The sequence below is a fragment of the Chelmon rostratus genome, chromosome 21 (genome assembly GCF_017976325.1).
Source record: "Chelmon rostratus isolate fCheRos1 chromosome 21, fCheRos1.pri, whole genome shotgun sequence".
Taxonomy (NCBI): Eukaryota; Metazoa; Chordata; class Actinopteri; order Chaetodontiformes; family Chaetodontidae; genus Chelmon; species Chelmon rostratus.
In genome coordinates, this window is record NC_055678.1 from 19385164 (window position 1) to 19399883 (window position 14720).

The 14720-nt window shown below is 44.5% G+C and overlaps 1 protein-coding gene across 1 annotated transcript in view; it reads right to left on the reverse strand.

Annotated features, from left to right (window-relative positions):
• Nucleotides 1–4297: 4297 nt before the first annotated feature.
• llgl2 (LLGL scribble cell polarity complex component 2) overlaps nucleotides 4298–14720 on the reverse strand; it is a 28806-nt gene continuing 18383 nt past the window's right edge. Inside the window, exons 11-27 of the mRNA XM_041962627.1 lie at nucleotides 13195–13406; nucleotides 12177–12244; nucleotides 11940–12093; nucleotides 11415–11519; nucleotides 11002–11097; nucleotides 10621–10817; nucleotides 9906–10053; nucleotides 9630–9777; nucleotides 9422–9538; nucleotides 9165–9331; nucleotides 8467–8731; nucleotides 7579–7729; nucleotides 7459–7487; nucleotides 7170–7217; nucleotides 6751–6793; nucleotides 6055–6129; nucleotides 4298–5949 (exon numbers count right to left, since the gene is read on the reverse strand). Of these exons, the coding sequence (XP_041818561.1) occupies nucleotides 6090–6129; nucleotides 6751–6793; nucleotides 7170–7217; nucleotides 7459–7487; nucleotides 7579–7729; nucleotides 8467–8731; nucleotides 9165–9331; nucleotides 9422–9538; nucleotides 9630–9777; nucleotides 9906–10053; nucleotides 10621–10817; nucleotides 11002–11097; nucleotides 11415–11519; nucleotides 11940–12093; nucleotides 12177–12244; nucleotides 13195–13406 (1988 nt within the window). The 3' untranslated portion in view covers nucleotides 4298–5949; nucleotides 6055–6089. The remainder of the gene's footprint in view (nucleotides 5950–6054; nucleotides 6130–6750; nucleotides 6794–7169; nucleotides 7218–7458; nucleotides 7488–7578; nucleotides 7730–8466; nucleotides 8732–9164; nucleotides 9332–9421; nucleotides 9539–9629; nucleotides 9778–9905; nucleotides 10054–10620; nucleotides 10818–11001; nucleotides 11098–11414; nucleotides 11520–11939; nucleotides 12094–12176; nucleotides 12245–13194; nucleotides 13407–14720) is intronic.

The following is a 14720-nucleotide window of genomic DNA, read 5'->3' on the forward strand; positions in this document are numbered from 1 at the left end:
AGCTGGCTCTTCGTTACTGCCCTCCTCCTCCTCCTCCTCCTTCTCATCACTACTAGTTTCCTCTTCCGTCACCTCCGCTGAGCTTCCTGCATCACCTTCTGATTCCTCCTCTTCCTCCTCACTCTCTGTCACTCTCTCATTTCTCTTGTTTTCGGGCTTGGTTTGGAGCTTTTTGTTGACCCTCCCCGGTGTAGTTGGGGGTATTTTTGATGAAGGTTTGAGTTTGGTAATCTTGCTATTATTCCCATGTTGAAGTTGTGATCGACCTTTGGCAGTTGACCCATTTCCTATTGTGCTCCCCACTTGTTTCTGTGACCCTTTTTGTTCTGTATTTCTCTTTTTTCTTTGATCTGCTTTATTCCCTCCATTACTCTTCACTTCACCTGTCTTTCTGTCCTCCAGCGTTGGCGAATTCCCTTTACGTTTTTGTTTTTCATTCGGCACTTTAGGGGGAGGCTGAGATGCTTTGGAACCATTCTGCCTCACATTCTTCCGTTGATTTCCTGTTTTTGCTGTTTCTGCCCTCTGCTTTGTGGCATTTGTTCTGCTTTGAGACTTGACCGGCGACATGGCTATCAATTCTTCACAGTTGAAATTACCTAGACAATAGCAAATCCATGCCTTTATTCTGTAATTTGAGATCATATTGACTAGGAAAATGGAAAGGCATGCAGATTTTAGAAGTCAAGCATTAGAAAATTTTAATCCATCATCAGCACGCTTCAATAGATAAATTATCCGCTCAATAAAATGAACAATTGCTGTTTGTAAGTTGAGTAACACGTCTGTCAAACTCAGTGAAACCAGGTCCTTGGCTCAATCCATCAGCATTTAGACCGGGTTTCACTCTTTAAGTCTCTGATCCCTGTCCTGAGGCTAAAGACACCCAGGTCAGCCCTAGTTTAGCCACAACTGACCTGATTGTTTTTATCTAACAGTCGTTGCTTGGCTAAGTTTGAAGGCTGCAGCATCACCATAAAGACAAACTCAACAATACATCAGTTATGTGAAACAATGCAAAAGCACAACAAAGTAAAATTCATGCAAAGTGACTATTAATCTTTTCCATGCCGGAAACGTTCTCGTTCCAACAAACATCAGTTGTTATCTGCAGGTTAAATCTAAACTGCAGTGAAAGACTATCTTTAGATCCACCTAAATGTAGTTGTATAGCCTGTGCACCCCGGGGGTAGAGCAGTGAGAGCTCTTTCAGTGTAATATAGCTTACCAGGCTTCTCAGGTGAAACCCAGGCATAGCTGGGGGGCTGCAAAGTGCTCCGGCTTGTCCTCAAGAGCTGGTGTCACTGATACAAACGTGCACCCACGCTCAAGAGGGGAACTGGGGGGAAGTTACACACCAATATCCCACCCACTAACATTATACACGAAGGCACGCGGCCACATATGCAATACAAACCCAACCAAAGTTTGTGTGTGGTTTAAGCATCCACACAATGCCCCCCTCAACAAAGGTGAGCCGGCGTGCGTCGACACACGCGCACACAAACACAAAGTGCCTTCTGAATAATACAGCTGCGTCTGGCAGGTCGTACAGCTCTGCTGCCGTTCATATGGCCAGCTGGTGAACGCTCGGGAGGAAAGGTGAGAGGTGCTGCGTGGAGTGATCAACAATGGGCGCTGATGGAGGAGAGAGGGAGAGACAGAGAGGGACGAGAGCAAAGGGGTTCATTACCTGGCTTCGTCCTCTGGGAGAGGGATTTCCTGTCACTGCGTGCAGGAATGCTGGACTGCCCTCGTTTCTCAATTTTTAATGCAGGCCATAAGTATTTAGACAGCTACACATTTCTCCACGTACTGGCTGTGCTCGAGGAAAGCAAACGCTGATTTTTGTTGAGATGCAAAATGGCGCTACGGTTCCAAGTTCCCTTCACCGACTTAGAGCGAAACGTGCTACTCTGCCCGCCATGCTCAGATTAGGAGAAATGATTAAAAATCAGGGATCCTACATATTCAAAGACCTGCAGGCCCCACTTTGGCCAGCCTAGATTTAAATTTGAACACTTTACATTTTAATGCACCCCACTGCACCTTCACTCCACCATCCCTTACCCCTAACAGCTGGTCGGCAGTGCACAGTATTCCAAGTATTCAAAGAATATAGTCTTATCCAGCATTAATGATGGGCTGACCAGGGCTAATAAAAGAAAAGTAAGTAGACATGCAAATGTAAAAACAATTAGATCTCGTCAGACAGGGCGTCATTGAAAAAAGGGGGTCACTGGTTGCCAGTGGGGAATATTGAGAACATTTCTCCAGTTTTCAGACAAACGATCTCCCTGTCGGGAAGTAGATAGAGGTGGATTTGGTGATTTCTGCTCAAGCAGTGTTCTCTTTTGCACACAATTAAGGACACAAAAATAACATTAATCTAAGTAAGTGCCCGACTCCCATCTGAAGGTTTAGGGTTAGAATGCAGTTTCAGGTGACTGGGTTACATTTCTGACTCGAAGCCAGCTTTGACCCAGCCCAGCACAGTGTGCGTGAGACCACATGGAGTTTGGGAGAACTCATCACAGTTGTAGGCAACATCAGAGTGAATTCATCAGTCTGGCTTTGCTCAAGTAGTATCAAGTACTTCATCTTCATCAGCCTTGCACAAGATGCATTTATTGCTTCTAAAGCTTAACTACCATGAGTGTGAAAAGGTCTTCCCTGATTCCTGTTCCTAACCTAATCCTCTGAAGCCCCCGAGGAGGAAGTGGACTTGTGGAGGTAGATTTGGGAAAATTTCAAATGTACCACTATGCAGAATTCAGCTTCTAGATGCTTCTTTCTGGTTTTTGGAAGATTTTCACACGCTTCCTTTTATAGTACAGTCGCCATATTCTGGAGGACCGAATGCTTTTCCTGGACAGGAGTTAAAGCTAGCACCAATTTGGTGGGATGTCTGGTTAAAACCAGGGCACATTTGGTTGAAAACATTTTCCATGTTTAGGTTTCACAAACTGATGATGAAACAGCGGCCATATGTAACGTACACGTCAATCACAGCGATGTATACTTGGCAAATAAATCCAGTGTGATTTTAAGCTACACAACAGCAGATGACAACAGACATGAAAACTTATTGGTCATGTGGCAGGACAATTACCCTACAGCCAAGACAACAAAGCAGCTTTGCAGGCCAAACAGTAGCCTTTCCACTGCTGGAGACCAGACTGCTGAGGATTTGGAAGTAAATATTAGAGAGAATTACTATGTTTATGCTAATGATATACTTCAAACTTCTGTGAAACATTTTTTCCGCGTTCTGTCAGACGGAGATGAGAGCGTTGACATCACTCTCATCTCTGTGTAATGAGTGCAGAGCTGGACTCAGACCGTGGTTAGCCTTAGCTTAGCATGAAGACTGGAGGCAGGGGGAAAAAAGCTAGCCTAGCTCTGTCACGGGGCAAAAATATGTCTAACACATCTACAGCTCACTAGTTAACACAGTGGATGGATTGCTATTGATCTCCCCAGCTCACTCTTGGAGAAAGCAAATATGTCCATTTCATAAAATGTTGAACTATTCCTTTAATTAAGAGGTAACGTATGAAAAGGGTTAAAAGTCCTACTGTAAAACTGATGTGGACGTAAATACCCTCAAATATAAAACCGATGCTGACTGAATGTATGCAAAACACTTTTCAGACTTGAGTTCAGCACTAAATTACTGAGCCTGATTATAAAACAGGCGAGTGCGACTTCATAACAGCACATTAAACTCAATATGAAAAGGCCAGAGTCTCCAGGCACCATTTTCCAGCTCATTTAACATCTTCAGGTTGCATATGACAATGAGTCATCTTGCAGGGTCATCCTCTGACAGAGCTGCTGCTGTTAGCAGCCCCAGCCTCAGCCAGGTCCTTAGAGAGCTCAGGTTGCAGCGAAGCCACCGTGGCTCGAGGCAATTAGTGGACAAAGCGCCTCATTCTATAATGGATGACCAAAACTCTTGGCTGTGCATGTATGACAACTGATCCCTCTTTTATCCACTTCACCAGAGATGGCCCGGCTGCTGTGGCTCACAAAGACCAAGATTATAGCTGGGCTTTTAGAAGGAACCAGAAATTGAAAATGAACACTGAGTTTTAGAGTATAATCAGACAGGCCAAAATGATGGGTTGGGAGTCGAAATGTTTTGCCTTTTCTCAGGTTTCAGCGGGGCACACGGAGACTCTGAAACAACATTCACCGAGCGTCAAGGATTTTTTCGCAGTGCAGCAGAGACGAGTGAAGTGGAAAACATGAGCTCAGCGCCATGAGAAAATAAAAACAGACACATCGGTTCTTGGGAAAAAAAAACATGTAATAATTATACACAAGAAAACTGTAGTGTGAAGTGACAAATCAAAAAAAAAAATTACGCTTCTTAATCAGTTCACTACAAAAATATATTCTAGGCTGACACTAAAATACCCAGCATTCTGAGACACAGTACCAAAATATTTCCTTGTACGAGCTAAATAGCAGCCAACCCCGTTACAACAGGCCCACAGGTACAGACTGAGTCACATACATACTGTATATATTAAAAACATTTCACTACAATAGCTTACAATTACATTTCTAAATTACATTACTCATTGCTGGCATAAAAAACGGTGTACGTAAAAATAATTAAAAACCAAACCCCATAGAAAGCTGTTCCCCCCAAAAAAAGTACAGCATTGTGTGCTCCGCAGTAGTGGAGAAGTACCGACGGCCGGTTCCATAGTTACAGAGTGGACGGGAGGGGCGGGGCCGTGTCAGCGCTGTACACTTTGTAATGCTTTTACTAATTTAGTAAATGTTGACTGAAAATTAAAAACAAGTTAACATCCGTGTGGTTGAACGTACATAAAAACATTTTTTTTCCTCTTCTGGGGCATCACCGGTGACATTTTCCCTTGATGGTTCATCTGAATAGTGTGGAAGCTCATTTACACAAAAAAAATGAAGAACAACACGTAAGGAATGGCAAAAATAAAAAGATTTATGCTAAATCAAGGCTCTGACTTAGCAAAGTAAGATTGAGAAATAGCACATTTTTGAGGTCAAAATTATGCAATAGTAAAAAAATGGCTTGTGTCAAACAAAGTAAAACAGAACAAAACACTTGAGTATAAGTGATGATACCTTGGTATCCTGGTAAATCACGAGAAAGCTCAGTAATTTTCGACTTTACTATCACATAATTTTGACCATGAGGTTTTTTTTTTTTAAATCATTTTTAAGTTTTCATCCAGCTTTTCTTTTCCTGGCAGAAATTTGCTTCCACAGTACAAATCTGAGGTTTCTTAAAACAAAAACAAAAAAGCCACAAATCACAGAAAACTTGAGATACAAAATATTTTCATCCACATTAGTCGAATCATCCCCCACATTCCTTCCAGCTGTATGTCCATGCGGGGAGATGAAGGCCAGTGAGACTGCGCAGCGGAGAGCGAGCTGATTGGACGAACCGCTTCCACTGGCAGAATCCACATGAGAAGGCTGGCGGTGATAAAGGCTTTCAGAATGAAGTGGGTGTGGTTGATGTTTAAGTCAAACGGCTTCAGCAGTGGTATTGACGGCAGGTGTGAGATGCTGGTTGGATGCTGGCACCGATCTTAGTGTAATGAATTATGGCGTTGGTCACATGTCAGGAATGTGCTTCATGTAGCTTTGGGTTAAATGGCTGCGACCGTGCTCGGGTGACTTGTGTACAGCGTGTGGTCTTTAGGCACAGGTGGCGTCTCTTCCTTCACCCTCTGTCTGCACCGTGAGTGAGCCTTCAAACGGCCTCATGGTGCTCAGAAAGCACTACTGCCAAGAGCCCTTTGGTGTCTCTCTATGAGGGGCTGCTGCGAGCTGAGGGTGGGGAGGTCAGTCACTGAGGCGAGGGGTCAGGGGTCAGTAGTGGTTGTGTCAGCCGAGCAGGAGGCGAGTGCTGCTACGGGACTGCAGGACACTTCATACACATGTCTGAGGACAGACAGCAGAAATACACGCGAACAATCAAATACTTTTACTCAAAACTGCCAATCACACATCGGTTTTTAGTATCAAAAGGTAAAAACGTGCCTCTACCTTGGTCTCACACCTCAGCTGTCCAGAGATGTGTCTCAAGCTACAGCGCTCTTCACATTATTCTCCAAGAATGACCTGCGGCGAACAGACAACAGCTCCTTAACATGGCTAAAGCTTTAAGGCGGCTGGATCCTAACCATGACTGGAATATATCCAGCTAGGGGTTAAAAAAAGGGCCAAATACAGCAAACAAAAAAAAAAGCTCATTTAACGGATGCAGCGATGTGCTCGACCGTGCACAATGTTTTTAACCCTCACATTAACAAACTCTGCAATCATGCAACTCAATAAACATGAGATTATTATCACTATTCATCTTCTTCAAATCATACTTGGTATTAGGAGACAATAATACAGCGTTTTGTTAGCAAATATGGTGTTTGTTAGGTGGTATTACTTCTGATATACTTTTAAAACTGCATTCACTGACTTTACTCCACTTGGGGGCAGCAGAAGCTGTTAAGCATTGCATGATGTGGCTGAAAGCCCCTGAAAAGGCGAGTAAGTAAACCCTGAGTTATGATTTTTTTATCATGATTTATCATTAGTATTGAATATTTTCCCGGTAGTTTCCGGCTTGGTCTGGCAGGGCATCGTCTAAAACTATACTTAGATCATTAAAATTTACTTCTCAAAGGGACTTGCTTTTAGAAAAGGACAAACCCTCTGACTGAACTATGAGTGGCTGATACTTACGTCTGGTCTCCTTCTAGTGACTTCTGGATCTCTTGAAGCACTTCTGCAAGCAAACAAAACATGACAGTAACTAAACCGTGTTCTCAACACAACACTTCACACTTCATGTGAGACCTGCGGCAGCAGTTCAGTCACATTAAGATACAGTTTGCTGGGATCCGTGGCAGCCCTAGAAATCATGCGATGGGATGATGTTTTGGTGAACACTGCTGGTTCCCAAGATGCTGATGGAGGCGTTTCTAATGACAACAGGAGCAGGAAGCTGACATACGGGTTAGGAGAGGCAGCACATGGTGCCATTACAGCTGAAGCCACACTTTAAGGGTTCAAACAGGGTAAAAGAGGGGCCTCTTGCATGATATTTCTACTGTATAGTTTTAATACACTCTCTCCTCTGTCGCTTTCTCTCCAGTACTCACTCTCGTCATTCAGCAAAGCATGCTCCATAACACGTCTAGCTGCACTTTCTGGAACACACAGGCAGCAGGCAGAGGACAAGTCAGTACAGTCAGCCACAAACAAGGTGTGTGTGTGTGTGTGTGTGTGTGTGTGTGTGTGTGAAAACAGACAGCACAAGCACAGAGTTTGACAACATCAAACACAACACTACATCTGCAAATGTAGTGTTCTCTCAGCCAATGGCACATGCATGTTTCAGAATGATGCTGATTCTTTTTTTATTTTTCTTCAGTCTCTGAAACATTTTACCTGCATCCTCTCCGTCTTGTCTGGTGTTTCTAGAAGGACAGAGAATAAATAAATGAATGAGTACTGAAAGACACCGTAAGTCTCCAGCATAAAATACAGGAACCCAGAGTGTATATACACCTGTGAGCAGATGAAGCGCCGTCAGGCTGTGACCTGTGCTGGCTGGAGGAGCCTGAACGAAGAGGGACCTCCACCAGACAGCGAGGCTCCACCACGTAGCGGGTGGACAGGGAGAAGCGTTCAAATTCAGATGGGGAGATCAGGTAGAAGCCTGAGAGAAGACAACAGCACAGGGTTTCTGAGAGGTGCAGGACAATCATTTGGCTTGAGAACACAGAGAGTCTAATGTGGAGTCATTTCATACTGAGCTGCGTGGACTTGAAGGCGAAAACTTTTCTTTTTGGAAGAGCATCTTTTTAAGAAAACTCTTTATTCTTCAAATAAAATCATTTAAAACGCTGTGGCCTCTAGATTCACAGCAGCACGAGCTGGCGGACGGAGCAGCGGTGGTATGTGCGAAGCTGGTGGTAACGACAGCGTGTAATTTGTCCCTCGACCAGCCATCTCAGCTACTGACATCAAGAGCCTCGCCACAGCTGACACAAGTTTGTCTGTGACTTATTGACCTCCAGCTGTTGACACAAATCTGAGGACAAACACTGTGACTGAGATCAAGGAATGTGTCTTAGCATCTCACTTCATTAAGTGGCTTATTTCTCTTCTTTCTTTTATATTTCTCAGTTATCAATATGTATTTTGAGTATTTGAGTGTGTCCAGATAACAGGAACAGATTTGTCTGCCAGTCGTCTGTCGCAGCTGCTGCTGCAGTAGTCAGAGCTGAACACTGCAGGTGTTGAATCTTAGGGATTGGTTTTATCTTAGATTAACATGAAGGTTGGGTTTAAGCAAATGCTCGGGTTAGGCCTGTCCTTGCAATGGTCAAGGCAGAGGGCTGGGAAAGGCATTTTATCACTGAATATCATACTCGAGTGCAGGCATGTCCTTACCCTGGCCGTGCTTGGTGAAGACACAGGAAGCGATGCCGCTGACATCCTCTCGGCGGATGCAGGGGTACTGAACTTGCATCTTGACTGTCGGCAGCGACACCACGTGGAGGTCGCCTTGATTGGTCAGAACCGCCAGGCCGCTCTCACCGTAGTCCTCCGACCGGCTGCTGCCAAACCAGGCGACGCCTACCCTCCGCACTCTGGAGCCATCCGTGGCCGTCAGCTTCAGCTTCATCTTCGCGCTCACCTTTGGCAGGGTGAAAACCTGAACAAGCACCAACACGGTCAGCTGAACAACTAGCCACAGGTCTTAAATCAATACATTTTACTGAAAACATGGAGGGCCACAGGTTGGAATCAAATACGGACCCCTGCTTAGGACTCTCTACCAGGTGAGCAACCAATGTGCCCCAGAACCTGCAGCTCTTATATTAAACTGCATGCTCTGTGGCTCAGCAGCTCCTCATTCGAATGGACAAGCATGACAGGCAGCACATGACATCAAGTATTTGTTATTGGCAGTACTGAAAAACTAATTCCATGACAGCTAGATTTAAACTTTTGGCTGTTATCTGCTGGTTAACGTGCTCTGCCAGGAGGTGCATGCACTCATGCGGTCAGGCTTCTCTTAAGAAATTATCTTTTGAGCTGATCGGAAGGCTGTGATCAGGTTCCCAAGTGTCTGTGTTAGCCCTGACCTTAAACTGTTCCTCAGATATGACCAGGAGGTGGTGTGAGCCCTGCATGTCAGGTGAGCGAGCCAGGTCGTGGGCCACCTCCAAGGGCTCAGGGAGAGGAGCCCCGTGACCGTCCAGCACCACGATGCCAACAACGGGAGCCCGGTGCATCAGCTGGATCTCCTTCGCTGGAATAATGGAGAAAAAGCAAGAATGTTACAACAAGGGGACACAGATGAGAACAGTTCTCCCAAAAGATCAAAAACTTTGCTTCTTACCTGGCTGTGCTGTCACTGGTTCGTCTGCTCTGTGCTCTACAGGAGGAAGGCGGAGCATGTATGCAAACACGCAGCCGCCATTGGTCCCTGCCCATAGGGAGGGTGTGTTATGTGAACCTACGGGAAAATTAGAAGATGTTTGAAAAACCTGAAGTAGAGTACACATTTTCTAAATCGGCCACATGTACAGTTTGACGGTGTAACTCACTGTCTGAGAGGAAGGTGTCAGCGAAGTAGAGCGTCCTTACAAGACCGGTGAAGGAGTCGTCTGAGGAGCGAGCCTCGATCTTCCTCTGGACAGGAGCCAGCTCCATCTCTGCCAGTTCAGCCTCCAGACGAGCATTCGCCTCCTGGAGCTACACACAGAGACGAGTGATGAAGGTTTAGAAGAATCTGCCTCCTGCCAGGGGTGTTAAGCAGTCCACCTTCTGTCACCTGTCATCCACTCAGTACTGCTTCTCTAATGAGCTGTGCATCGATCTACCTTGGCAGCGTTGTTGACGTGATGTTTCCTTAGCGAAACTCTGCTGCGTCTGATTCTCCTGAAGGACTGTCGGAGGGATTTCTTTATGCTCTTCACCCTGGACAGAGGACCCTCCATTGCCAGCTGGTCACTGGGGTTTAGGGTGCACCTGCAATTGGGGAAATAAGGAGACGATACACACAGTGCTGAATGCACAGATGATGAACTACAAATTAACCAGAAATTTTTAGCAACTTTCAGAGAAATTCGATCCATTTAAAGGATGGCTCAAATTAAAAACCCTCTGTCAGAGTAATCATAAAACCACTGCTGTAGAGTAGAGCCCTCACAGTCACAAAGGTGTCCTGCAGCAAGCTGGAAATCAATGATTTTTTACAGCTTTGTTTGTTTTGAGTCCAAAGGTTGAACTGATTTATTTGAAATGCCTCCCTTCCGTGTATGTTTTTGCATGTAAAAAAAATGTGTCATGAGTGCTGTGATACAGCGATCTCAGGGGAACTGTGACATAGAGCTTAGAGAGGAATGCTTGCGACAAAGACTGCATCCACAAACCAGCTAGGAAAACCTACATGGGCAAAACGAGTGGCTGTCAAAGGAAACCATCAGATGCAACTACACAACTGCTAAAAACAAGAAGCAGCGAATACCTAGATTGTAAAAACTAATTAAAGCTGTGTCTGTACATAGAAAGTTTAGTCTTTCACTGTCTCCTTACTTGATGAGGACGTTGTTTTTCTGTTGGTAATCGTATAGGCCAAAGCCGTGGCTGGTGCCAAAAGCTACCAGCTTCCACTCTGAGTGCAGGGTGAGGGCGGTGACCACAGCGGGAGGTTGGCACTGGACCAGAGAAAAAGGCTGGAAGCCAGCAGGAAAAAGCACCGGTTCCTCTCGCACCTCCAGCCGTGTGTGGCCCTAATCAACAGGAAAACCAACAATATACCGATCAGCTCTGTGGTGCTGCAGTGTTCTATTGCTGGGTGGTACAGTATGCGAAAAATAATGATGCAAGGGAAAGTAATGCACTGTAACACGCACGGTAAGATTACACACGGTAAGTATTTGTTTTTGCAATAACTGATCCAACACTGCTCATTACCTTCCAGCGGAAGCCCTCTTGGCCCTGCAGCAAATCCACAACTTTAGCCTCCACCGTCTGCTCTGCGGCCTCATCATTCAGCTCTAGCACCAGGATCTGCAAAGAAAAACATGAGACACGGCGGAGCATGAGTGAATAAGCAGAACAAAGCCTCTGTGAAAACTGATATCAAGAAGAAAAGCACAGGCCCATTCTGGCCACTGCAGCCTAACTCTGTCAGCCCGCCTACGTTTCAGCAGTGTGGGCCAATTCAAACCAGTTAGCGGAGGAATGAAGTTGACAGTAAAAAAAACTTCCAAAATTGAGTCTATGCCACACTGACTTCACATATACTCTGTCTAAACCCTGAAAGAGAAGTGCACATGTCAGAGAACTGAAGAAACGTCACAGAATTTAAGCTCCGGTCATCTCACCTGTCCAGCAGTGCCAGCCACAGTCAGATAACCACTGTATTTACAGAGGTGGATCTTCTGAATGCCGAGCCTCGGGTCGTCACTGTAGGGATCAAAACAGCCAACCTGGACAACAGGTACACCAGCTAATTAGTGGTGACATCATCAGGGTTACTTTCTCAGACCTGACAAAGCTCCTCCAGATGCTTAGAAGACACTGTAAACTGTTTCCACAGGCTGAGCAGCAGTACTGTAAAGACTGAACAGATCTTAGACTGCCCTTTAAAAAAAAAACACTAATTGTATGTGAGTCATAACTTCGGGCCAGTAACCTTCCCACTTTTGACTGGGACAGTTCATTCTGGCCTTAGAAACAGCAGTTTGACAAGAATGAGTTTGTAAGAGGACCTTGAAGCTACACTTCTTTTGTCAAACCACTTTAGTTTGGTGTGAGGTTGCCTCAGTGCAGTTTCACTGTTAATCCACACAAACACACACACACACACACTAAGGCACTTTACTGTAGACTGCACTACAGACACACACCTTTCTGAATGGCGGCCACTCTCCTTCAGTGCCTTGGTTCATGTTGTCATTGGGGTCAGCGTCTGTGTGGAACACTCCAGCTGTGCTTAACTTATATATGGGATACAGACAGACTCCTGATGCATCCCAGAAACGCACTGTCCCATCTTCATGCCTGCACACAAAAAAACAGGATATTCCTAAATCTGCCAAAAAAAAATGTTCCAGCAGATATTCCCAAAGCTGAGATGAACTGACCCTGTGAGCAGCAGGTCTCTCTGTGGAGGGTCTGGGGCCAGGTTCTGGCCTCCTGTTATTGGCCATGGCTGCATGGAGAGAGGGGAAATGAAAGTTTAACAATAAGACTAACTTAATGCCATCTGTTCGAGCAGAAATAAAGGAATGTGTCCATGTTCAGGACACGGCATACCATATATGATGAACAGCTTTAGAGTTCGGGGGATTCTTTAGAGTCGCATTCAAGTTTTGAATGTGGGTAAATGTTATGTGCCAAAGTCTCTCAGCAGAGGTACCATTATATGGTGATTATATGCTGATTTGTATTGTATTTCAGACTGAAGTACACCAACATGTTTTAATATACTGTTACAGGGTAATGTAGCCTTAAACTTAGGAGGAAAATCAAAACATCTGGTAGTTTACACCCATGGTTCTGGTCAAAAAGTACTGAACATAGTGTCCAAGTTTGGAATACACTGACATTCTGAGGAGAAAAGATTTTTCTAATGAGGTTGATGTTGTACTCAGAGATGGGAACAAAATGTAAGATATTTCTAGCTTTATTAACTGATGACTGAAGAACATATAGAATTTTTTGAGGCAAGTAATTACAGGATATGGATTTGCTCAATAAATTAAACAATTCAGAATGCATTGATTACTGCTTATGAATCATTGTTAGTCTCCACTGCAAAATAATGTAGCAAAATTATTACTGACGTTCCATTGAAGCCAATGTGCAAACCAAACCACGACGCTTCTTGTCAGATCGATTATTATGATATCTAAAACAATTTCACACAAAGATGAAAATAGCTGTGCTCTTTGCTGAAAATAAGTAATTTCAACCATACTTGTCACTAATATCTAGCTTGAAATTCATCAAGATGTGACAACAGCAGTGAAAAATGATCAATAAACACAAAGGTATGGCAGGATATGAGCAAATGTGACAAACTAACTGAAACTTTTTTAAAAAATCAAAGATCTACATTTAAGTCCATTGTTTTCTGAAGAGGGAACACTTTTGGTGTACCTTTTTGGAGTAGTGCGTCTTCTGCAGGTCTCCAGCAGCGATGACCCTCTCCCACAGTTTGAGGGGGATAGCGGAGACGTGGTGGGAGCAGGTGATGGCTGAGCTGTGGAGGGGAACCAGGTACGGTGTCTGAATGACTGGCCAGCCCGCTGTCTGCAGGTCAATCACTACCAGCTCCTCCTCGACCAGGACCACCAGCGCACTGGGATCTCCTGCAGATGGACAGTACAGAGCAGTGGTTACAGATTAATATACTGGATACGCTGATCTGGGATAAGTTAGTCTCACTTATCTAGACTTATCTACAGTGCTCTGCCAAACTGGCTACATAGTCCATGTGTCAGAGGTTGCATGTCTTCAGGGTGTTTACACCTTCCCCAGGACAACGGTGGGAGTTCACAATGAGCATTATTTCCATGCACACAAGAAACCAGGTTACTGGTAGAAATCAGGTTTCAGCAGACACAGTGCGTTTACATGCTAGTAATGAATCCGACACTGTTCGTTATCAGGACGGTATCATAAAACCACAAATATCAAAAGCTTTCAGACGAATACTTTTTTTTATACTTAGTTTGTACTCAGGCTTTATGTTAAAAAATCTCCACGATCAAAGATGACATCACCAGGGTTGTTCTCTCAGCCGCGGAAACGCCCCCTGGAGAACCTCAGAGGATACTATTACTGAATAAAACTGTGGTCCTGAACCCAGGCAGACAACATCCGGATGAAGCAGGATTTTAATTTCTGTGAGACGTGCTGTCTGTACAATCCATGAACTGGCTGTCGGGCGATTGGTTGGATTTCTGGCAGGTCTGAAATTCTGGTCGTCTGTCTGCAGTTTGAGCAGTTCCATGGTCCAACTTCCCTCATGTCTACTGTCAAAAGATCTGATTTAAGCGACAGTGAGCTTGTTTTCATATTACTGGAGTAATATTTTACCTGTGGCTTGACTGTGGTTTTGACCGAGACATCAGTGATATAGAACAGAACCCGATCGAATCATCTGCATCAGCAGCTCCTTATATTCCCATATTTCTTCTTAATTTATGTTCACAGTAGAAGTGCACAGTGTAATATGGCTTTTCTCTCTTTTGTTAACGTCTTTTGAATAAACCGTCGACCACCATTTGTTCAGTGTGAGCTCCACATTGTTAACATAAAAGTTGCCAGTTCTGGCCGTGCAGAAAGGCTGAGTAAAACATGTAGTGAGTTAACACTATAAACAAGATTAATAAAAAGCACTCAGTGTCTGACACTATTGCCTAATGTCAAACAAACTTTTCTGATTTTACACTGGGGAGTCAGGAGACATTCATAACGACAATATTTGTGATGAAAGCCTTGCTGCTACTGTTGCTACTGGTAGTTTTGGTGACCTTTGAAATTTGCAATGACATTATTTACAGCTGTGCAGACCACCTTCAAACGTGGTTTGGACAATCCGATCACAGTGTGTTCTGGGTGCATTCACACCTGCATCAGCGTGCATTTTTCCTCATCCAGACAAGATATCCAGATACAGG